General features: G+C 37.5%; 1 protein-coding gene across 5 annotated transcripts in view; it reads left to right on the forward strand.

Moving 5' to 3' along the window:
* Positions 1 to 24,309, forward strand: part of Ufd4 (ubiquitin fusion-degradation 4-like) — a 153,421-nt gene extending 129,112 nt beyond the window's left edge. For 3 of the 5 annotated variants that reach the window (XM_067765475.1, XM_067765474.1, XM_067765477.1), the window contains 4 exons: positions 1,252 to 1,517; positions 6,727 to 7,908; positions 11,473 to 12,491; positions 23,223 to 24,309. In XM_067765475.1, the coding sequence (XP_067621576.1) occupies positions 1,252 to 1,517; positions 6,727 to 7,908; positions 11,473 to 12,491; positions 23,223 to 23,505 (2,750 nt within the window). In that variant the 3' untranslated portion in view covers positions 23,506 to 24,309. The remainder of the gene's footprint in view (positions 1 to 1,251; positions 1,518 to 6,726; positions 7,909 to 11,472; positions 12,492 to 23,222) is intronic. The other 2 variants (XM_067765476.1, XM_067765478.1) reach the window with 1 other exon arrangement.
* The last annotated feature ends 384 nt before the right edge of the window (positions 24,310 to 24,693 follow it).

The following is a 24,693-nucleotide window of genomic DNA, read 5'->3' on the forward strand; positions in this document are numbered from 1 at the left end:
TTGAACGAACAGGATTTTTCCAAAGTTAGTAACATTTTGTTCAAGTTTTTACGAATTTTCACTCACGCGAACGAATCTAATAAGATAATAAAAACATCCTTTTTTAATCTTGATGTTTCCGACAACATAAAAGTTTGAGTTGGTTTGGAATAGTTTCAACTTAAAGTGTTACGAAAATTAAACTTGCCGAATTACATGTAAAGTTACTCCAGTGGTGAATTACATTCCTGCGATTTGATTCTTTACTTTTCTATAACTTACAAGTTCTCTATTTAAAATGTTATGTCAAACATTTATACTACAAGTTTTGTTCGAAACAGTCAAGTGTGGCAACTCTACATGCGGGAAAAGAAATTGAGAATGAGTTGCAACTGAAAGAATTGATAATCAGTTTCGTGACTACTATTTTCATTTCTATTTGCAAAGCGAAGTTCAAAACTATAAATTAAATAAATTATAAAATATGGTGAAAGTGCGTTTAATAAAACAAAATAATAAAGTGTATAATTTTTAATGTGTGCCAGCATATTTGATGTACACCCTATTTAAGTTCGGTTAGTAAGTGCGTACATATGTATGTATATGTAGAACACATGCGTATTTATGTATTCACATATTTACGTATGTATGCATATGGCAACATAGGTACTTTCGAACAAAGCAAGTCGCAACAACTTTTTTTGTTCATTTGACTACTAAAACAGTCAATTTCGAATCAACGATTTGTGCGCAGTTGATTCAACATCTTGTTGCGATGGATAAAAATTGACAGAAATTTGGGTTGAATTGACCCGTATTTCGGTTGATTTTACCAGTCTTTTTCTTTCAGTGTAGTCTTTGATAAACGCTCTAGCTATATAGAGAAGCACACCTTTAGTGAAGTACATTTCGCACCTTCTTTAGGGAGATCTGGTATATATTTATAAAAATAAAATAATTACAAATGACACAACTTTTGTTTTGAGCTGTTGTTGTTGTTGGAGATGACCACTTAGGCCCCTGGGAGGTGTAGCCTTATCAATCAAATGTCGGTTGGGAAACCCAGGTTTTTGGGTATTCAACAGAAACTGTTTGTTCAGCATTTAATTTCTCTCCCTAACGGTGAGTACTCTCGCCTCATTGTGTAGGTGGTGTTCTGGGGACATAAGAGCTCGTGATATGTGGCTCAAATTTCAATTACTATTTGTTAATGCTTTCAATTTACATACATATGTATATCTATTATAATTTTCTCATCGAAATTTTGTGCAGGCAATAGCGGCGGCTCAAATGCAAGTGCTGGCGGTAATGGCAATACCAGCGCAGGTCAACAAGTGCAACCATCAATTAATCCAGCCCTAACAATGAGTCTCACATCAACCTCAAGTGATAGCGAACAAGTATCATTGGAAGATTTTTTGGAAAGTTGCCGTGCGCCGGCTTTACTTGGTGATATGGACGATGACGATGACATGGACGAAGACAATGACGATGAAGAGAACGAAGACGAATATGAAGAAGTTGGAGTAAGTCGATTGGTAATTTTGTTGCAAATTTTGTGCACTTTTTTATTACTTTTCTTAATTTTTTATAAAATGTTTTGTGTGTGTGTTTTATGCATATTGTGTATGCCTATGGCAAGCTGTTTAAGGGGCTTAAGTCGATTTACAAAAAATGTGATCATTTGGCTTTTAAATCAAAATACATTAGCAGCTTCTAGTTGAAGTATTCCATTTTGTAAAAGCCAGTTATTGTAAGCGTTGTCATTAAGTTACTCTCTTATAGATTAGAATTATGAAGCCAATAAGTCAAGTTTTCATTATTTGATGTACGCTGCTTTAAAACGTTCAGAATTATTTATTGAGAGGAAACATCGAATACCTCGCAACATTATGCGACTTTAATCCGAACTAAACTACCGCTGTTTTTGTTGTAGCGATAAAGACACTCTCCGAAAACTTTATGGTCCTTTGCCGAATATAGATCCGGTACGCGCCGGTAACAAGCGCCATAAGGGTACTAACCCGACCATATCGGTAACTATTTAATATGACCACATTGAACCTTCTAGGCCATACCGCCCAATTTTTTGTGGTTGTTTCTGCGGAACCTTTCGTGCTCCTTTTCTTCATACGGCTTTATGTGCCGGTTTATTAATAGTACTTGCGGAGATCACTTCTTAAGCTCCTGGAGGCGGAGCCCCTTCAATCAAATGTTACCCACGTTTCTTGGTATTCAGCAGAAACTGTTTGTTTAGCATCTAATTTCTTTCCCTTATGGGTAGTATTTTCGCCTCATTGTGTAGATGATGTTATGGAGAGATAGATAGAAAACATTCCATGGCAGTTCCGAGCGCGGTGTTTTTACCGGACTGCAGTACTGTCACCGTGTGCTATGTGCCTCACTAGTATTTGACTTCTTTATGAGACTTCTCAGTGCTTAACAAATTTAGTTTTCATAATAAGAAGAATATTTATCATCGCCCACAACCAAAGTGCTCAGTGGAATGCCCTCAGACAAGAAATTACTTCAGTTCGTTATAATTCCAATTGTAATAGGTATTGGCAGCTCTGGAGGGGATATAAGTAAATGGGGGAGAGGGAAATGGAAAGGGGTGGATGAGAAGAATAGCGAAAAATTAGTAAGAAGTAGGAGGAAGAGGCGTAGAAGGAAAGACCAGAATTTCTATTTTAGAATAGAAGAAGGCAATCAGTAGGCATATGTATCTTAAAGAAGGAGGGGATGGTGTCACGCCCCTTTTTAGAAAAAAAAAACAATCGCTATATCTATTTCAAGTAGATTTCCAGTGGTTGGTATGAGCATGCTTTTTATATAAGGTCCAAGGGGAGGGGAGTGCGAGAGACACAACAAGTAAATATGATGAAGGGGAGAGGTAAGAGAAAGAAGCGGAACTAGAATAGGAAAATCAACGTGTAGGGGTAGTGGGAAGCGAAAGACAGAAAGGGAGGAGAACTATAAGACAAGTGAAGAAAAAATGGGAATGGGAAGGAAGTACAAGATCGTGGAAGTGGAGAGAAAGGAAGCGGGATTGAGATTGAGCGCAACATGAAGAGTAAGATAAAGAGTTGGAAAAGGGAAATGAAATTAGGGATGTAATCGGAATGGAAGTGGAAAAGAAGAAGGTAGTGGGGGTGTTAAATGAGATAGAGGTAGTGGCAAATTATATCGGTCTGAATGTGCCGAAGCGAGGAAATGGTGTAAACACATACACAACAACACATTGTTTTTCCTGCCTTAAGGAAGGATGGGAAACAGGTATATTATTAAACTATCAATAAATAATACGAGCCGGACCCGTGCGCATCTTGCGCAACCAATATAAAATAAAAAAATAAATAAATGTAAGGCGCGATAACCTCCGAAGAGATCTAAGGCCGAGCTTCTCTTCCAATTTGCGTCGTGCTCCTCTTGATTTTCCCTACAAATTGGCCGGACGGGACCTACATGTTTTATGCCGACTCCGAACGGCATCTGCAAAGCAGATGAGTTTTCACTCAGAGCTTTTCATGGCAGAAATACACCCGGAGTGCTTGCCAAACACTGCCGAGGGGCGACCCCGCTTAGAAAAATTTTCTTCTAATTGAAAAATCTTATTTCTAAAATTTTGATGTTGCTTTGCCCGGGAGTTGAACCCAGGGCATACGGTGTGATAGGCGGAGCACGCTACCATCACACTACGGTGGCCGCCAATATAAAAGTCTCTTATCAAATATCAACAGAAATCAGCTGTTCTATCAATCAATTAAAACTTACAGGTTGCGCTGCCATCTGGCGTATGTTAGCAACTGTCGGTAATGCAGTGCAAATATTCACAATAGTGCCATAGTACAAATATATTTCTTTGTGTGCTCACAATCGTTTATTTTTAACAAATTATTTTAATAAAATATAGCTAAACAAAAAGCACTACAACCAAAATTGGCCAAAGCTCGCTAATAGCCTGAGTCTCCATCTTTACAACCAAAACTTTATTTATAGATTTGGATTCCAAATAAGAGCCGAAAAGGGACACGTACATAAAAACAGCAATTACAAATAATATATATGATTTCATAGTCATAGCTACAAAAAAGCTCGTTTCATCTGTCCCATTTTTAGCTTTAACATCCTCTTGTGAGTTTCGTCAATATTCATCCATCTGAGTTTTGGTTGGCGCAAAGAGCATGGTAGAGGATACTTTAAAATCTTACAATGTACGTTTATTCCATGCGTATCCATTCAACGTTACCTGAAACCAGTTATGAGACTTGTAAGAGAGCTCGTACTATTTTAAACCTAAAAATCTAATGGTTACGAAGAGGCCGGGCTCTGTTCTGTTAAAGCGCATACATAAAGATAGTCGATGTTACTCAGATACTATATGTACATTGCTTTAACCTACTGGGGTCTTTGCTTTCTATGTGGTAGAGGTCTGGGTTGAGCTAAAAACTATTCGTATTCTGTAATTTTGAAGTTATGGCCAAATGTATTTGAGAAACGGTAAAATTTTTTTGAGAAACGTGCAAGCTTATATCGGCAAATGAATTTGAGAAAAGGGCAACTGTATTTGAGAAATGGTCAAATGAATTTGAGAAATATGTAAATGTTTTTGAGAAATGGACAAATGAATTTGAGAAATAGGTAAATGTTTTTGAGAAAAGGGCAAATGTTATTCGAAAAATGGGCAAATGCTTTTTAAAATTGGCAAATGAAGTTGAAAAAAGGGCAAATGTATATAAGAAAAAACCAAAAACATTAATTAAATAATTTTCTCAAATACATATGTATGTATGCCTTATTTCTCAAATAAATTCCCCTTTCCCCAAATACAACCATTTGGTGTACTTCCTAACACATTTCCACAAAAAAGATTGCCCTATTCTTAAATACTTTTTCCTCATTCTCAAAATTTGTAATTTTCTCAAATACACATGTAAGGGAGTAATGGTCTGATTGTTCACATCATTTGAAACGAAACTAGCACCGAACAGACTTCGTTTTTTTATACTCAGCTGAGCAGAGCTCATAGAGTATATTAACTTTGTCCGCATAACGGTACCCCGTAACGGCATAAACTAATCGAGATAGATATAGACTTCTATATATCAAAATGATCTGGGCGAAAAAAAAAACATTAATTTAGCCATGTCCGTCCACCCGTCCGTAACGTCCGTAAACACGATAACTTGAGTAAATTTTTTAATGAAATTTGGTATGTAAGTTCCTGGGCACTCATCTCAGATCGCTATTTAAAATGAACGAAATCGGACTATAACCACACCCACTTTTTCGATATCGAAAATTTCGAAAAACCGAAAAAGTGCGATAATTCATTACCAAAGACGGATAAAGCGATGAAACTTGGTAGGTGCGTTGACCTTATGACGCAGAATAGAAAATTAGTAAAATGTTGGAGAATGGGCGTGGCACCGCCCACTTTTAAAAGAATGTAATTTAAAAGTTTTGCAAGCTGTAATTTGGCAATCGTAGAAGATATCATGATGAAATTTGGCAGGAACGTTACTCCTATTATCATATGTGTTCTAAATAAAAATTAGCAAAATCGGATGACGAATACGCCCACTTTAAAAAAAATTTAAAAGTTAAATTTTAACAAAAAATATATTTACAGTATATAAGTAAATTATGTCAACATTCAACTCCAGTAATGATATGGTGCAACAAAATACAAAACTATAAGAAAATTTCAAAATGGGCGTGGCTTCGCCCTTTTTCATTTAATTTGCCTAGAATACTTTTAATGCCATAAGTCGAACAAAAATTTACCAATCCTTGTGAAATTTGGTAAGGACATAGCTTCTATGACGATAACTGTTTTCTGTGAAAAAGGGCGAAATCTGTCCAAGCCACGCCCAGTTTTTATACACAGTCGACCGTCCGTCCTTCCGCTCGGCCGTTAACACGATAACTTGAGAAAAAATCTTTACTAAACTTAGTTCACGTACTTATCTGAACTCACTTTATCTTGGTAATAAAAATGGGCGAAATCCCACTATGACCACACCCACTTTATCGAAAATTTCGAAAAATGAAAAAAATTCTATAATTCTATACCAAATACGGAAAAAGGGATGAAACATGGTGATTGGATTGGTTTTTTGACGCAAAATATAACTTTAGAGAAAACTTTGTGAAATGGGTGTGACACCTACCATATTAAGTAGAAGAAAATGAAAAAGTTCTGCAGGGCGAAATCAAATGCCCTTGGAATCATGGCAGGAATACTGTCCGTGGTATTACATATATAAATAAATTAGCGGCACCCGACAGATGATGTTCTGGGTCACCCTGTCCACATTTTGCTCGATATCTGGAAAACGCCTTCACATATACAAATTAGGGCTGCTCCCTTTTAAAATACTCATTAACACCTTTCATTTGATACCCATATCGTACAAACACATTCCAAGGTTACTCTAGGTTCATTTTCCTACATGGTGATTTGCCCTTATTTTGTCTCCAAAGCACTCAGCTGAGTATGTAATGTTCCATTACACCCGAACTTAGCGTTCCTTGCTTGTTTTTTATTTAAATTGGAAAACGAAGTAAAAAAATTTTTTTTTGTTCAAAAACTCGTGATTAATTTTAAATTTTATGACAACGCTCATCCCTAATCGATGCTATTCTAAACTCTTAAGCAAAGCTTTATATGTTTGATGTTATCTCATACATAAGTAACTGTATATTAATATTTCATAAAATTTTTTTTCACCTCCGTTTACCTAGAATACTTTGCTACAAGTAATGGTTTCGCGCAATTTGCTAGCCTTCATGGACGAAGAAACACTGGAAAATCGCTTATCCGGTTCGGGTAAGCGCAAATCGTGGGATGATGAATTCGTATTGAAACGGCAATTCTCCGCACTTATACCAGCATTTGATCCCCGTCCTGGACGTACCAATGTAAATCAAACATCAGATTTAGATATCCCAGCACCTGGCACTGCTACTGAAATATTACGCCAAAATGAACATATACCACTACCACAGCCAGTACTTTCGCTAATATTGCGTGGGCCCAGTATAGGTGGAGTACCTGATGTTGAAATTGAGTTAACTAATAGTGAATGGACGATATTCCGGGCCGTACAAGAGCTATTACAAGTTTCACAGTTAAATAAAAATGATAAATTCCGCAAAGCCTGGGAACCGACTTACACAATTATTTATCGTGAAGTTACGCCTCAAGAGAGCATAACCGGTACCGTAATTGAAACGGATGATGGTCCAAATACACCAGTTGTATCATCAAAAAGTGGCGCATCAACACTCTCACCTAACTCACCAATTCGTGGTGAATTTACAACATCAGAGAATGTTACCTGTTCAGTGGATGATGTCCTACAATTGCTTAGCCAATTAAATGCGCTCAATCAAAAAGAGGCTGCCAACGATGGTACAACTGCAGTAACACCTTCGATTGCTGTTGAAACCATTTTACCTACAACTGGCAACTTGCCATCTGATTTGTTTATGAGCAAGAAAATCACAAACAAGCTGCAACAACAAATTCAAGATCCATTAGTATTGGCTAGTAATGCTTTGCCTAATTGGTGTGAAGATCTTAATCAAGCTTGTCCTTTCCTATTTCCATTCGAAACGCGTCAACAATATTTTAATTGCACGGCATTTGGCGCTTCACGCAGCATTGTTTGTTTGCAGTCGCAACGCGATGTTACCTTGGAGCGACAACGCATGCCCGGACTAAGTCCCAGACGTGATGATCAACATGAATTTCGTGTTGGTCGTTTAAAACATGAACGTGTTAAGGTGCCACGCAGTGATAATTTACTCGAATGGGCTATGCAGGTGATGAAGGTGCATTGTAACCGCAAATCCGTTTTGGAGGTAGAGTTTGTTGGTGAAGAAGGCACTGGTTTGGGTCCTACGTTGGAGTTCTTTGCATTGGTAAGTAAATTTTATCACGTACATATGTACATTTGTGTTCACTGTAATAGAAGTGTGTAATTGTCAAATGCTTCACACCACTTCTTATGCATGTTGTTGTTGTTGTTGTTGTTGTTGTTGTAGCGATAAGGTTGCTCCCCGAAGGCTTTGGGGAGGGGGAGTGTTATCGATGTGATGGTCCTTTGCCGGATACAGATCCGGTACACTCCGGTAACACATCACCATTAAGGTGCTAGCCCGACCATCTCGGGAACGTTTTATGTGGCCACATTAAACCTTCAGGCCATCCCTTCCTCCCACCCCAAGTTCCATGAGGGTCTTGGGGTCGCCAGAGCTTCGTCTGTTAGTGAAACAGGATTCGCCGCGGATAAGGTGAGGTTGACAATTGGGTTTGGAGAAGCTATATATTGCACTGGCAACCTGAAGGGTTACGCTAAACAGCCCCTTGAATCTGGTATTTTAGTCGCCTCTTACGACAGGCATACCTACCGCGGGTATATTCTGACCCCTATCCCGCTGGGGGTACTTCTAATGCATCGTATGCAGTGATGGTATGACTTCTATTAAAGCACAGCTAGCTTTTTAAGAGCTAAGTATTGTACTCGAAATCTCCGCCGCACGCTTTGTTATTTGTCCCTAATGCTCGTTTTGACTAGGTCAAAATTGACCATAACCTGGGCAATTGGCAACATCAAAAAAAAACGGCCTGTCATACGGCTTCAAACGCGATTGCCGCCCGTTTTGCAATGAAATTGACCTATAAGTGCAAACGGCTAATGCCCAAGGGTATAGTAAATTTGACATTAAGACGTCGCATTAATTAACATGGCCAAAGCGCGTGGAATAACTGGAAATCATGAAATGGGTTGTGAAATAAACCCAAATTTTAACGTTGGTTTTGACCACGCACTGCTTCATCGATTTCGAGTCAGTAATGTGACATAATAACCAAGGGATTTGACACACATGGGTTGCAGATGACCTAGTTAGGGATACACGAGGACAAACACTATCAGCCCTTCGCATCATAGAGAGGCGATACCAAAGGGGACTGTCTATCAGTCCTAAGAAAACTATCCTAGTGCCTTTCGCCCGGAAAAGGAAACCATCCATCCCAGAACCATCACTGGGTGGAACTAAAATACAATTCTCAATGAAGGCAAAATATCTAGGGGGTCACACTGGATAGAACCCTCACGTGGAATGCTCATTTGGATGCTATCCTAAACAAAGCAACAAGAGCTTTCTTCGCCTGTACTCGAGTCCACTGCAAAACAGGGGGATACCTCCAAAAATGATTTACTGGACATTTAATACTGTTGTAAAGCCATTAGTCACCTATGCTTCCCTAGTTTGGTGGCAGAAGGCCACGCAAAGAACGGCAACTGCAAAACTAAGCAAACTGCATCGACTAATTTGCATTGGCATAACGGGTACGATGAGAACGTCCCCTGCTGATACACTTAGTCCTTTAGTGGGAATACCTCCCTTCCCTATTCTGATAGAGAAAGAGGTAACACTAGGTGCGCTAAGACTTCAAAATATTTCGGAGTTGAAGCTAGGTAACATGATAGGGCATGTGATAGTAATAAGAAAAGTCAGAGGAAGTCCCACATTACAACTGCGTGACGTAATGTCCCCTAAGCTCAAAATCTCACGGAACTTTGAAGTGTACATTGTGGACAGAACCCACTGGGAAACAGGTAATCCTTATAATGACCCTAACTCAGAGGTCTGGGTCACGGATGGATCGAAGTTCGATGACGGAAGAACGGGAGCTGGCATCTACGGGCGGAATTTCAAGAAATCGATACCAATGGGATGCTACCCCACCATATTTCAGGCAGACATCCATGCAATAGAAGTTAGCCGTAGAGAATGTCGAAGAGCATCTACATTATGTCGGACAGCCAGGCGGCCCTGCGTGCCTTACAATCCTACACTATTACATCTAAACTAGTGGATGACTGCATTGAAATCCTTAATGACCTCGGAGCCAAAATCAAGGTTTTGTTAGGATGGGTTCCCGCACATCAGGGACACGAAGGTAATAAACCTACAGATTACCTAGCAAAGCAGTGTGCTACAACAGCATTCTATGGTCCAGAGCCCTTTTGTGGACTCACAAAAGCACTCACTAGAGAAACCATAAGTAATTGGATTGATTGCCCTGTTCATACTTCCTGCAACGAAAGTATCAGCTAAACTCATAAATCTAAACAGGGAACTCTCACTAGGTACTATAAGGTACACTGTGGTCTATGATATCACCTAAGTAAGCTAAATCTATCTGATACTCAAATTTATCGTTTCTGTGAGCTGGAGGATGAAACGTCGGCTCACATTCTCTGCGAAGGCGTCGCTCTGGCAAGGCAGAGACTCTCCCATCTAGATGGTGTGACTCTTAATCTCTATGTGATATGGAGTAAAAAGCCTCAAGAGATCCATAGATGCCTCCACAAACAAAATAAGGCTGAAAGGTCATGCACAATAGATCTAGACAAAGGTCGCAGTGCTTCCAGGCCTAATAATGTGGCATAATGGAAACGGTTTTTACCCCAACTGACCAGCGGACTAGCTTGAGGCTTTGACGTCAATCATTTTCATCAATTAGATACATACATATGTGTTCTATATGTTTTTAATCCAAATTGCGAGGAATATTTCCAGGCACGTTCAACAAAACTTTGATTAGGAACATTGGCTCTTTGGCAGTGCGTTATTAGCAATGCTTCCGCTGTTGACTTTTACACCAATATTATTTACATGTATTTAATTAGCCAGATAGGCTCGTCTTGCCTTATACAACTTTTTCGTTATTGATATTAGAGAAAAAGTAGACTTTTTTTAACCACCTGCACTACTCCTTGAGAAGAAAGCCTATCGATACATATATAATTGTTTATACCTTAAAACTATAGTTTGGCGGTAAGAGGCCCAAAATTTTCAGCTTGCCTATTATATTGTAACGAATTAAGAGAATTCCGCTCATTCCAAACCTTCTGCTAACGTTCGAATCGCTACTCTGTTGAATAAATAACTCCAATATTCAATAATGCAAAATGGTCTTTATTAGACTACTTTGAGAGTACTTCACAATAACACTTATACTTCACAACCAATAGCGTGCTTAAATCAAAAACTGATCAGTCATGCCTCGGCTTGCGCTGCTTTTACAATCACGGTTTCCTCGTTCACCCATTTCTCCTAAGGTCTAGTAATTTCGCGAACTTCAGGCTTGGTTACCGGCTATATACATGTATATTTGTAATTTATAGCCATATGCGTGTGTATGTATATGTGAGTACTACTTTGGTTGATGTTTACATATGTTTGTGAGTATCTCTCCGTTGCCTTGTATGTATGTGTGTAAATGATTGATTTGCTTACGTACATACGAGTGGCTGCTTAGTATCAGCTTAGTGATGCTAATATTCGTCACAATATATAGATACTCATATATATACATTCGTAGCCACTTACACCGGACCACCTGACTTTTTTAAGTTTTTTCTTTTTGTAATTATTTATTACTTCATTATAAATAATTTGGTTTTTTTTTAGGTTGCAGCTGAACTTCAACGCACCGATCTTTGCATGTGGCTATGCGACGATGCCGATCAAGAGTTACACGTTAAAACAAGTGATCAAAGCAAACATTTAATTGCCACTAATGATCTTAAACCAATTGGCTATTATGTAAATCGTCGTGAATATGGTCTATTTCCAGCACCATTGCCACAAAATTCAGAAATTTGTGATCGTGTCACAAAATATTTTTGGTTCCTTGGCGTTTTCTTGGCAAAAGTATTGCAGGATATGCGTTTAGTGGATTTGCCACTTTCGAGTTCGTTCCTAAAATTGTTATGCCACAATAAAGTGCTATCACGTGGTGTACAACAAATACATTCAAATCCCATATCTGAAGATCCAATGACTTCATCCGTGGTATCAGAGGAATCGGAATTGGCTGAAACATGCTCGAAATTATTAGGTGGTATTGGTGCTAGCAGCAGCAATAATGATTATAATAATGCAGCAGCAGCTACAAGTTGGTATGATGGCATACTAACATATGAAAATCTTGCTGAAATCGATCCAATACGTTATGAGTTTATTAAAGAGTTGCAAGAATTGGTTGCGCGTAAACAGGCTGTTGAGAGTGATGCTACATTGTCACTTGAACAAAGACGCGAATGCTTAGATGCACTAAAATTGCATATTAAGCAAGATGCCGAGGTCAATTTAGAGGATTTAGCCTTAACATTTACATATTTGCCTAGTTCATCTGTTTACGGCTATCCGTATGCTGAGCTTGTACCCAATGGTGTTAATACAGATGTTACATTGGATAATTTAGAAGAATATTGCGATTTATTAATAAATTTCCTACTACAAGATGGTATTGCAAGACAATTGGAAGCATTTCACAATGGTTTCTGTGAAGTATTTCCACTTAAAAAACTAGCTGCATTCAGTCCAGCCGAAGCACGAATGATGATTTGCGGAGAACAGCATCCGCAATGGACACGTGAAGATCTCATCAATTATACAGAGCCAAAACTTGGATATTCCAAAGACAGGTAATTAACTGGCTTATGTCAATTTCACACAGAGGTTTAGTTAAATAATTAGTCAAGTTTTCTACATTAAAGCCCTAATTGAACTCTTATCTTCCATACAAAATACAAATTCTTAATTATCTCATTATTGCTTTATTCAATGCCTAATCGAGTGCTTGGTGCTTCGAATTTTATTGTCAATGTAACAAATGACAATCAAAAATAAATTATTTTAAATAATTTACGAAATATTGAAAAACACGAAAGAATTCAAAATTTAATTTGCGCTGCATTTGGTGCAAAAGATAATATGGTTTTTTCAAAAATAGGTACATATTTGGTTAGGTGCAACATTTATGGGTAGTTGCGCATGCACTTTATTATATTCAGCTGAGCAGAGCTCACAGAGTATATTAATTTTGTCCGCATAACGGTACCCTGTAACGGCATAAACTAATCGAGATAGATATATCAAAATGATCTGGGCGACAAAAAAAAATCATTTAGCCATGTCCATCCGTCCGTAAACACGATAACTTGAGTAAATTTTGAGGTATCTTGATGAAATTTGGGATGTGACTTCCTGGGCACTCATCTCAGATTGCTATTTAAAATGAACGAAATCGGACTATAACCACGCCCACTTTTTCGATATCGAAAATTTCGAAAAACGAAAAAGTGCGATAATTCATTACCAAAGACGGATAAAGCGATGAAACTTGGTAGGTGGGTTGACCTTATGACGCAGAACAGAAAATAATTTAAAAGTTTTGCAAGCTGTAATTTGGCAGTCGTTGAAGATATCATGATGAAATTTGGCAGGAACGTTACTCCTATTACTATATGTTTTCTAAATAATAATTAGCAAATTTTAACAAAAATTGCATATCTTTACAGTATATAAGTAAATTATGTCAACATTCAACGCCAGTAATGATATGGTGCAACAAAATATGAAATTGGTGGAAACCACGCCCAGTTTTTATACACAGTCTACCGTCTGTCCTTCCGCTCGGCCGTTAACACGATAACATGAGCAAAAATCGATATATCTTTACTAAACTTAGTTCACATACTTATCTGAACTCACTTTATCTTGGTAATAAAAATGGGCGAAATCCGACTATGACCACGCCCACTTTTTCGATATCGAAAATTTCCAAAAATGAAAAAATGTCAAATACGAAAAACGGGATGAAACATGGTGATTGGATTGGTTTTTTGACGCAAAATATAACTTTAGAAAAATCTTTGTAAAATGGGTGTCACACCTACCATATTAAGTAGAAGAAAATGAAAAAGTTCTGCAGGACGAAATCAAAAGCCCTTGGAGTCATGGAAAGAATACTGTTCGTGGTATTACATATGTAAATAAATAAATTAGCGATACCCGACAGATGATGTTCTGGGTCACCCTGGTCCACATTTTGGTTGATATCTGGAAAACGCCTTCACATATACAACTGAGGGCCACTCCCTTTTAAAACCTAATACCTTTAATTTGGTACGCATATCGTACAAACACATTCTAGAGTCACCCCTGGTCCACCTTTATGGCGATATCTCGAAAAGGCGTCCATCTATAGAACTATGGCCCACTCCCTTTTAAAATACTCTTTAATACCTTCCATTTGATACCCATGTCATACTCCAGGGTTGCCCTAGGTTCATTTTCCTAAATGGTGATTTTCCTTTATTTTGTCTCCAAAGCTCTCAGCTGAGTATGTAATGTTCGGTTACACCCGAACGTATCTTTACTTACTTGTTTTGATTGTACTCATAGATAAGAAGAAAACGGCTGATTTTAATTTTAATTATTTTTTGTAAAAACGAAATATTTATTTTATTGGGGCTGCTGGCAGATGTTCCCTTAATGAAGCAAAAGGCCCTGTGTGAAAAGGGAAACTTAATTATTTCATTAAATATAATTGTGATTCTATTAAGTTTCTGTGTGAAAACGGTATTAAAGTGATTAAAGTAAACACAAGTGATGTAACGGTTTTCCGCCAACCCGTGTCAAAGTTGGTTTGGAGACAAACCGGTTTCGACGTTGTGGCATTTTCAGTGTCATTTTGTATTATTTCAACGGCTCTTTAAGTTTTTATAAACAAATTTCAATAGATTTTCGATAACAAGGTATGATTTTTCGTTAAACACGTTTTTGAACTAAGGTCCTTTGCCAAATGCGTTAAAAAAAAACAAAATTTGAAGGTCCGAAAAAAAATGTTGACACTTGTGATGGTGAATACGAACGTCAGAGTTTTCCCTAGCCCACGATGCAACATAACCAGACAAGTGCAGTCAGTAGTACAACACAAATTTGACGGCCGTCGTAACCCTGTCATGAATTTTAAAGTAACGAGCCGGACCCGTGCGCATCTTGCGCAACCAATATAAAAGTCTCTTATCAAATATCAACAGAAATCAGCTGTTCTATCAATCAATTAGAACTTACAGCTTGCGCTGCAATATAGCGTACAATAGCAACTGCCGGCAATGCGGTGCAAATATTCACAATAGTGCCATAGTACAAATAGATTTCTTTGTGTGTTCACAATCGTTTATTTTTAACAAATTATTTTAATAAAATAGCTAAACAAAAGCTCTACGACCAAAATTGCCCAAAGCTCGCTAATAACCCGAATCTCCATCCTTACAACCAAAACTTTATATAAATATAGCTAAACAAAAGCTCTACGACCAAAATTGCCCAAAGCTCGCTAATAGCCCGAATCTCCATCCTTACAACCAAAACTTTATTTATAGGGTTGGATTCCAAATAAGAGCAAAAAAGGGACCCGTACATAAAAACAGCAATTAGAAATAATATATATGATAGGTACAGAAAATATTTAGTACTATTTTGCTACTTTTTTACTACTTTAGTAAAGCAATGTGCGAAAAAGGCCAAGCTCTAAATATCTCTTCATTGGAAAAAAGAATCGCGATAACTGACGCAAAGCACCAAAGGAGGTCAAATCGTCCTCCACCTGCCTCTCCAAGTATCCTCCACTGAGGTTTCCTCCTACCTCTGCTTCCAAGCTGCGGTGTCGACTGAAATACTTTCTGTCCCCGGAGCGTTCTCGTTCATCTCCATAACAGCGAACCCTTGGGCTTTTATTCGTTGCACTTCGTCATATCTGCATCAAGCTCATACAGTTCATTATTATACCTGCTTCGATACTCGCCGTCAGCATCACGTATAGGATTATAATTCTCTCGAACAACCGAAGATCCATCTCATCTTCGCTCGTTACCGTCCATTTTTTCGAGCTATACATCAGGACAGGTATGATGAGCGACTTGCAGATCGTGATTTATGTTCGTTGAGAGCAGACGTTTCTTTTCAATTGCCTACTCAGTCCCAAGTAACACTTGTTGGCAAGAGTTATTCCCTGTCTGCTTTCTAAGCTTAGATTGTCTTTGCTGTTAATGCTGGTTCCTAAATAGACGAAATCCTTTAGTATCGAATGTATATGCTCCAACAATGACGTGGACGCCAAGGCGCGAATGCACGCGAAATGCGCGCGAAAGGGAGTCGCCTTGTCTGAAAACTTGTTTGGTTTCGAATGGCTCTGAGAGGTCCTTCCCAATCCTTACGGAGCTAATGGTGTAGCTCAACGTCATTTGGCGGAGCCTTATTAATTTAGCAGGAACTTAATTCAGACATAGCTGCATACAAGTAACTTCTCTACGAGCTGTCAAAAGAAAAAGATGGTAAGTGTCGATTCTCTTATCGTGAGTCTTTTCAAGGAGCTGGCGCATCGTAAAGATCTGATCAATAATAGATTTACCATCTGATCGATTTAGAGTTCACTGACTGTGGGTCTCAGTCTTTCGCACAGTACGCTAGATAGAACCTTATACGCGATATTAAGCAGGCTCATTTCGTGGTAAATGGCGTGGTTTGTGGGATTGGGCAGAGAACATGGTATTAAAAGAAATAAAATAGAAAAGAAAAAGAGGAAATGGACAAGAGAAAATTGGCAAAGTAAAAGGAACAAGGGAAAACGGAGAGAGAAAAAGTAAGATAAAGGGGAATGGTTTGAGAAAAAATAGGAATTAGAGGTTAAGAGAAATAGTAGGAACAACATTAGGATAAGATTAGGAGTATAGTAAGGGCTAGGCTTAGATAAGGGCAATAGCAGGAAGAGTAAGACGAAAAGGAGGAAAGTTTACGGAACAATGAAAGGTATAGGGGAATATAGTGGATCGATTATGGTAAGCTGAAAAAACGCAGAGGGTAAAGGAAATAAGAGAGGAAGAAAAGGGTGAGACGAAGGAGGGGCACCTGATAACTCAGCCGTATGAAGCCAAAAAACACAAGCAGGTCCTCAGTGAACTCCACAAACAGGCGTCGGACCTTTATGCCAGGAATTGCGCGGTGAATCCAGTACTCAAAGAACAATACCCAAAACTTGCGGAAGAGGAACGCCGACTCCCCAGGGAAACGCGAGTCACTCTAGCTCACTCAGCAAGTTTCCTTGGACTCCCGTTAGAGGATATTGATTAATCGGTCTCACCTATTGGATGGGGCGAGGCACTGTTACAACAATAACAACAACGAAGGAGAGGCAGGTGAATAGATAGAGAAAGTCAGAACGTCTGTCGGGTTTGATCATAAGGCTGGAAATAGTTCATGTTTTAAAAGTTTCCAGAACTATATAATAAAGTTAATTATAAGTCACATACTTCTTTTTTCATGTTGCTGTTGTTGTAGCGATAAGGACATTCCGCGAAGGTTTTGGGGAGTGATCGATGTTGGTGGTACTTTACCGGATATAGATCACGAACGTTCCGGTAACAAGCACCATTAAGGTACTAGCCCGACCATCTTTGGAACGATTTAATATGACCACATTAAACCTTCTGGATAGATAAATAAAGTCAGAACAACGTCTGTCGGGTTTGATCCTAATGTAGGGAGTTTTTTTAGACTTCTTTTTGGCCATCAAGATGCAACACTGTATGTTATGAGGGCCAGTGTTGTCAGAAGCGACTCCAGTTTGTAATATTATATTCATCTGTCTGCTTTTACTGCATCATGCTGCTGTCATAGCAATTGCCATACTGCCAAAGGTTTCATTAGATGGATTTGTATTTTTAAATTAGGAGCTGAGATTCCAACTCGAGTCGTTACTAGGCTATTTTGCAAGTGCTATACATTTTGTAGTCCTTGTTTTTATACTCAGCTGAGCAGAGCTCACATTGTATATTAATTTTGTTCGCATAACGGTACCCCGTAACGGCATAAACTAATCGATATATATATAGACTTTTATATATCAAAATGGTCTGGGCGAAAAAAAAATTCATTTAGCCATATCCGTCCGTCCGTAAACACGATAACTTAAGTAAATTTTGAGGTATCTTAATGAAATTTGGTATGTAAGTTCCTGGGCACGTACGAAATCGGACTATAACCACGCCCACTTTTTCGATATCGAAAATTTCGAAAAACCGAAAAAGTGCGATAATTCATTACTAAAGACGGTTAAAGCGATGAAACTTTGTAAGTGGATCGATCTTATGACGCAGAATGGCACCGCCCACTTTTTAAAGAAGGTAATTTAAAAGTTTTGCAAGCTGTAATTTGGCAGTCGTTGAGGATATTATGATGAAATTTGGCAGGAACGTTACTCCTATTACTATATGTGTTCTAAATAAAAATTAGCAGAATCGGATGATGAACAAAAAATGGGCGTGGATCCGCCCTTTTTAATTTAATTTGTCTAGAATACTTTTAATGTCATAAATCGAAAAAATTTACCAATCCTTGTAAAATTTGGTAAGGGCATAGCTTCTATGACGATAACTGTTTTCTGTGAAAATGGGCGAAATCGGTTGAAGTCACGCCCAGTGTCTATGCACAGTCGATGGTCTGTCCTTCTGCTCGGCCGTTAACACGATAACTTGAGCAAAAATCGATATATCTTTACCAAACTTAGTTCACGTACTTAGCTGAATTCAGTTTATGTTGGTATTAAATATGAGCGAAATCCAACTATGACCACGCCCACTTTTCCGATATCGAAAATTTCAAAAAATTAAAAAAAATGCCATAATGCTATACCAAATACGAAAAAATGGATGAAACATGGTGATTGGATTGGTTTTTTGATGCAAAATATAACTTTAGAAAAAACTTTGTAAGTAGAAGAAAATGAAAAAGTTTTACAGAGCGAAATCAAAGGCCCTTGGAATCATGGCAGTAATGCTGTTCATGGTATTACGTATATAAATAAATTAGCGGTACCCGACAGATGATGTTTTGGGTCACCCTGGTCCACATTTTGGTTGATATCTCGAAAACGCCTTCACATATACAACTAACCCCCATTAATACCTTTAATTTGATACCCATATCGTACAAGCACATTCTAGAGTCGCCCCTGGTACACCTTTATGGCGATATTTCGAAAAGGCGTCCACCTATAGAACTAAAGCCCACTCCCTTTTAAAATACTCTTTAATAGCTTTCATTTGATACCCATTTCATAAAAACACATTCCAGGGTTACCCTAGGTTCAATCTCCTACATGCTGATTTTCCCTTATTTGACAAAGGATGAAGGAAAATCGTTCCAAAAAACGTCACCCTTGGTCTACAATTTGGTCGATATTTCCCAAACGTATGTGATATGGAATTAAAACCCACTTATAAACCATCTACGAAACCAACGCAGCTAAGCTCTCAGCTGAGTATGTAATGTTCGGTTACACCCGAATTTAGCCTTTCTTACTTGTTTTACTATTGAGCGTTATCAGACAAATACCCTAATGATAAGCACTGGCATGCTATTAACTATATATAAAGCTTCCCCAAACCAATAGTCAACCTCACCTAAGCGAGGCGAATCCTGTTACAACTCTGCATGTGCCACATATATTTAGCAGGCGTGACTCTGCCGTCACCAACCTCATGGAACTAGGGGATGGGGCGGGATGCCCTATGGGATTGAAGGTGGTCATATTAAATCGTTTACGTGATGGTCGGGCTTCCACCTCAATGGTGATTGTTACCGGAACGTATCTGATCTATATCCACCAAAGGACCAACAAAATCGGAGAGCTCTCCCAAAAACCTCCACTACATCACAACAACAAAAGACAAGTCAATACAATGCCTATCTACTATTAAATATTATTGACTGTAATTTTTACAGAATCATAGTTTCCAGCTTCGAATTTGGTTTTTAATTTGGAATAGAAAATAGGCAATTTTCAGACATTTGCAAAAGCTGCGCAGATAGATCTATTTCGAAGGTTGCTAAGGCTTTATCAATACGCTTTAGTCACACAACGCTCACTTAGCTACGCAGCGCTGCTTTGTTTGACTGATAAATCGCAACTTATATTCCTCATTACCAGCTATATTTTAACAGCGTTGCGCCATCTGTTGCAAATCACTGATAATGCTAACGCTATGTAGCTGAAGATTAGTGCAGTGTGCCTAAAGCATACTGATGAAGGCTTAGCAACCTGGATATATCTGTGCAGCTATTGCAGGTGTCTCAAAAATTGCCTATCTTCTATTCAAATTTAAAAAAATTGTTTTTCAATTATAGAAAAATTAAAAAACAATAATTACACTATGCGACAAAATCAACTTTTTTTCTGGGTATTGGACCAAACCATACATGTTAAATTCCAATTAGAATTAGCAATTGATGCAATTGGTTAATATTCTCTAATTCATTAAACAATTAGAAATTGTTCAACTAATTCCCATTAGATAATTGAATTTTTTTTCTAATGGTAAATCTAATTGCAATTAGTTGCCATTAGCAAAAAAAATTGGGTTACCTTTACAATTAGAAATCTAATTGACTTCTGCTAATGCAATTAGATTTTCAATTAGCTCGAATTAGAATCAGTTATTTATATTTATTTACATCATTATTCGTCCACTTCAATAATTCTTTGAACAAAATTTATTTTTATCAAAATAATTGATTCTAATTCGAACTAATTGAATATCTAATTGCATTAGCAGAAGTCAATTAGATTTCTAATTGTAAAGGTAACCCAATTTTTTTTGCTAATGACAACTAATTGCAATTAGATTTACCATTAGAAAAAATTTAAATTATCTAATGGAAATTAGTTGAACTATTTCTAATTGTTTAATGAATTAGAGAATTTCGCAAATGAAGGTTAATTAGCAATCATTAGCATTATCTAATCATTACTTAACATCTATGGACCAAACCCACTTTTTTTGTAGGGATTGAGGCTTAAGTAGACAAAGTACTATCTCCGGTTTTCGAAGTTAGCCTCCAAAAAATAGATATCGGCTTTCGAAGTTCGAAATTCTACATTTCGAAATTTTATTTTTTTTTTGGTAACACGTTCAACAAATTAAAAAAGTAAAAATGTGGCCATGGTCCGCCTTTTTCTTTTATTTGAATGGCTGAAATCTTTTTTTGAAAAATTACAGTAGGACCTCTACTTCATATCGACTTCTACACAGCAAAATCACTATCATCAAGGAATCATGTATCCATACTATCCATTGACTTCGAAAAAGCCTTCGACAGAATTGGGGCCCACGTCATCTTAGAAATGCTCCAATACTGGGATATTGGGAGGAAAGTCTTTACATTTATCAAATCATTCCTGACGAACCGCCGTTTTAGAGTCATGGTCAATAACACATCCCTCAAGGATCCCCGTTGTCAGTAACGCTCTTTCTAATTGCCTTTAACCGAATTAGCACAATTGTATATAACTACAAACTACTACATCACTACATATACGCAGACGATCTATATATATTAGCCAAACGAAATGACAATAACGACAACAACACTTTTTTCTGCAATGTAACAAACGAGATATCCAACTGGGCAAACATATCTGGAGCGAACATCAACTTCTCCAAATCTGGGATCTTACACATATGCCGAAAACACAGCTGAAAACCATAAACCGTACATATACTTTCATCACCACCCCAATAAACAACTTGTTGACCGAATCCGGACTCCCAGCACTCAAAGAAAGAATTTCTGAAAACAAACAGACTACTATCCAAAATCCTTTTCAAACAACGATCAATAATTGATAACGACGCCAAAAAAGCCTTAACGAGCAGAAATAAGCCAAAAACTCCATCAGCCATACACATCATTGTACACGAAAACCACAGCGGATCACACCAACTCTACGTACAACACAACATAAGACATCCATCCTGGCTCTTCGACCAAAGCACATGTAATACAGACCTCGCAAAATATAAAAAACACCACCAACGAATTGTACATACAACTATTCAAACAACTACGGTCTCTATTCCAGACCCAAGAACATGATATATTCTTCACAGATGCCTCGAAAGGAGAACACAATACAGCCTACGCTGTAGTTGATGACAATGGTCGGACGCTATCCAACTACTATATGCAGTCCACTGCATCTATCTAGATTGCCCAAAAGAGAGGGAAAAAATCCATAGTATTTAGCGACAGCCTCTCAGTCCTCGAAGCCATAAAAAACACCGCTAACACTAACTGGAATACGATTAATACCATCCGGGACATTCTCCACCAATCTCCTCAAACCAGGATAATCTGGGTACCAGGACATGCAGGTATAGCCGGTAATGAAGAATCAGATAACGCAGCGCGGTCTGCTTGCGGATCTCCGACCATCACAAGCACCGTCGTGGAGAAAATCGAGTCAAGAGAGTCTGCCTAAAGCAACACCGAATGCAACAAAACGCACAAAGAGCACCCAATCAACATTACCACTATTCAACTGTAAACTCTAGCAATGCACCAGCCATTTATCCCACCGCCATTGAAAAGAAAAAAATCATCATATTCTCACGGCTTCGACTGGGCCACACAAACGTAACACATTCACATCTTCTAAACAACCAAAACAATAGAAATTGTCCACATTGCAACACTCAACTTACGGTTACTCACCTGCTATTTGAATGCTCGGCCTTTCAAAAAGACCGATCAACCTACCTACACAATCCCAACCCAACCAACCTTATAAAATATCCTACAATCGAAAACATCAACGCCATCTATAAGTACATCCGCGCCATCAACGGAAAAATATAACACATTAATATATATTTTACCTTACCGACACAGCCAATAGCCCTGGTAGCTAGTGCTGTAGCTCAATAATTAAATTTTATAATTTATTATAAATTTAATTACATATAAATAAATAAATAAAAAAGTGGTCGTGGTCCGCTCTTTTCCCTTATTTGAAGGCAGAATTATTTTTTTGAGAAATTTAGTATAACAGCTGTTATACGAAGTGAAAAGTCAGATAGTGTCATGATAGTGGCTACTACTTTCATGTCTGCACATACTCTACACTGGAATTGCTCGTACTGTAATTTTTCAAAAAAAAGAATTCAGCCATTCAAATAAAAGAAAAAGGCGGACCATGACCACATTTTTACTTTTTTAATTTGCTGAACGCGTTATCAAAAAAAAAAAACTTTTTGAAATGTAGAATTTCGAACTTCGAAAGCCGATATCTATTTTTTGGAGGCTAACTTCGAAAAACGGAGATAGTACTTTGTCTAGTTAAGCCTCAATCTATGCAAAAAAGTGGGGTTGGTCCAATACCCAGCCGGCTGTTGCACAGTGTTAGCATACAAATTATTGTTATAGGCCTTGAGCTCGAATTTGAACTGAAATCCTTAATCAATAGCCCGATAAAACAAAAACAATCAAATCATAGTTTCTTAATAGCATTTTTTTGTCTTTTTTCATTACAGTCCCGGTTTCTTACGTTTCGTCAATGTCCTTATGAGTATGACAGGACCCGAGCGTAAAGCGTTCCTACAATTCACTACAGGCTGCAGTAGTCTACCACCAGGCGGTCTAGCCAATTTACATCCGCGTTTAACTGTAGTACGTAAAGTGGATGCCGGAGATGGTAGTTACCCGTCGGTAAATACATGTGTACATTATCTAAAGCTGCCCGACTATCAAACAGAGGAAATAATGAAAGAGCGTTTACTCACTGCAACAAAAGAGAAAGGATTCCATTTGAATTAGATACGTATACATATATATTGCATATGTGTTGCAAATGTTTTACTTACTTCTATGTTAATCTTAAGCATTTGCCGCAATTTTAAATTGGGCATTAACATTGTTAGGATTAGTATGATGAGAGAACACAATTTTTAAGTTGATGATGATAATGATGGTGATGATAATGGTAATGCAGTTTACTATCTTTTATCATTTTCTGCTGCTGAGTTTTTTGATTTATAAAAAATTAGGAAGTGTAACTTACATATTTATTTAAAAAATCGAAAATTTTTGTTTAATAGCACATGAAAGTCAATGAAACGAAACAAGAATTTGATAGTTTTGATTTGTAGAGAGGGGTAATATGTAAAAAAGTAAGGTTAAAAAATGTTAGTATGTTAAAACTAACCCAAAAAATAAAAGAAAAAAAAAGAATAATAATTGTAAGCTATCCTTGTAAGGATGAGAGTTAATGATACGCGGTGGCACATATATGATTTGTTTTTATGAATAAAAATAATAAAAATGAATTTGCGGAAATTGAAGAATATAAAATATTGAGCGCTAAGAGCAGCAAAAACTTAAACCGGGAACATTAGAGAAACAGCTAAGAAAACACTAGAGAAAAAGTTAAGGTAAACCTCAAATTTACCAAACAGATATCAGTAGCTTACAATAAATAAGTGTATATACTTATATATTTGTTTTTTTTTTTTTTTGTTTCATTAAAAAATTTTTGAACATATTAATAAATCATTAATTTACCCATATATATACAATATTCACACAGCACATAAATAATATAAAAATACTATTACAATGCAATGTTTCCAATATTTATTTACCGGTGTATTATTAATGTATGAGCGAAACAAAACAACAACTACTCGGATACTTAAAATGCGTTTTTATACTCAGCGTGCTTTGCACACAGAGTATATTAACTTTGATTGGATAACGATTGGTTGTACAGGTATAAAGGAATCGAGTTAGATATAGACTTCCATATATCAAAGACATCAGTGTCGAAAAAAAAATTGATTGAGCCATGGCCGTCCGTCCGTCTGTCCGTTAGCACGATAACTTGAGTAAATTTTGAGGTATCTTGATGAAATTTGGTATGTAGGTTCCTGGGCACTTATCTCAGATCGCTGTTTAAAATGAACGAAATCGGACTATAATCACGCCCACTTTTTCGATATCGAAAAT

Source organism: Eurosta solidaginis, chromosome 2, assembly GCF_040869045.1.
Source record: "Eurosta solidaginis isolate ZX-2024a chromosome 2, ASM4086904v1, whole genome shotgun sequence".
NCBI classification, from domain to species: Eukaryota; Metazoa; Arthropoda; class Insecta; order Diptera; family Tephritidae; genus Eurosta; species Eurosta solidaginis.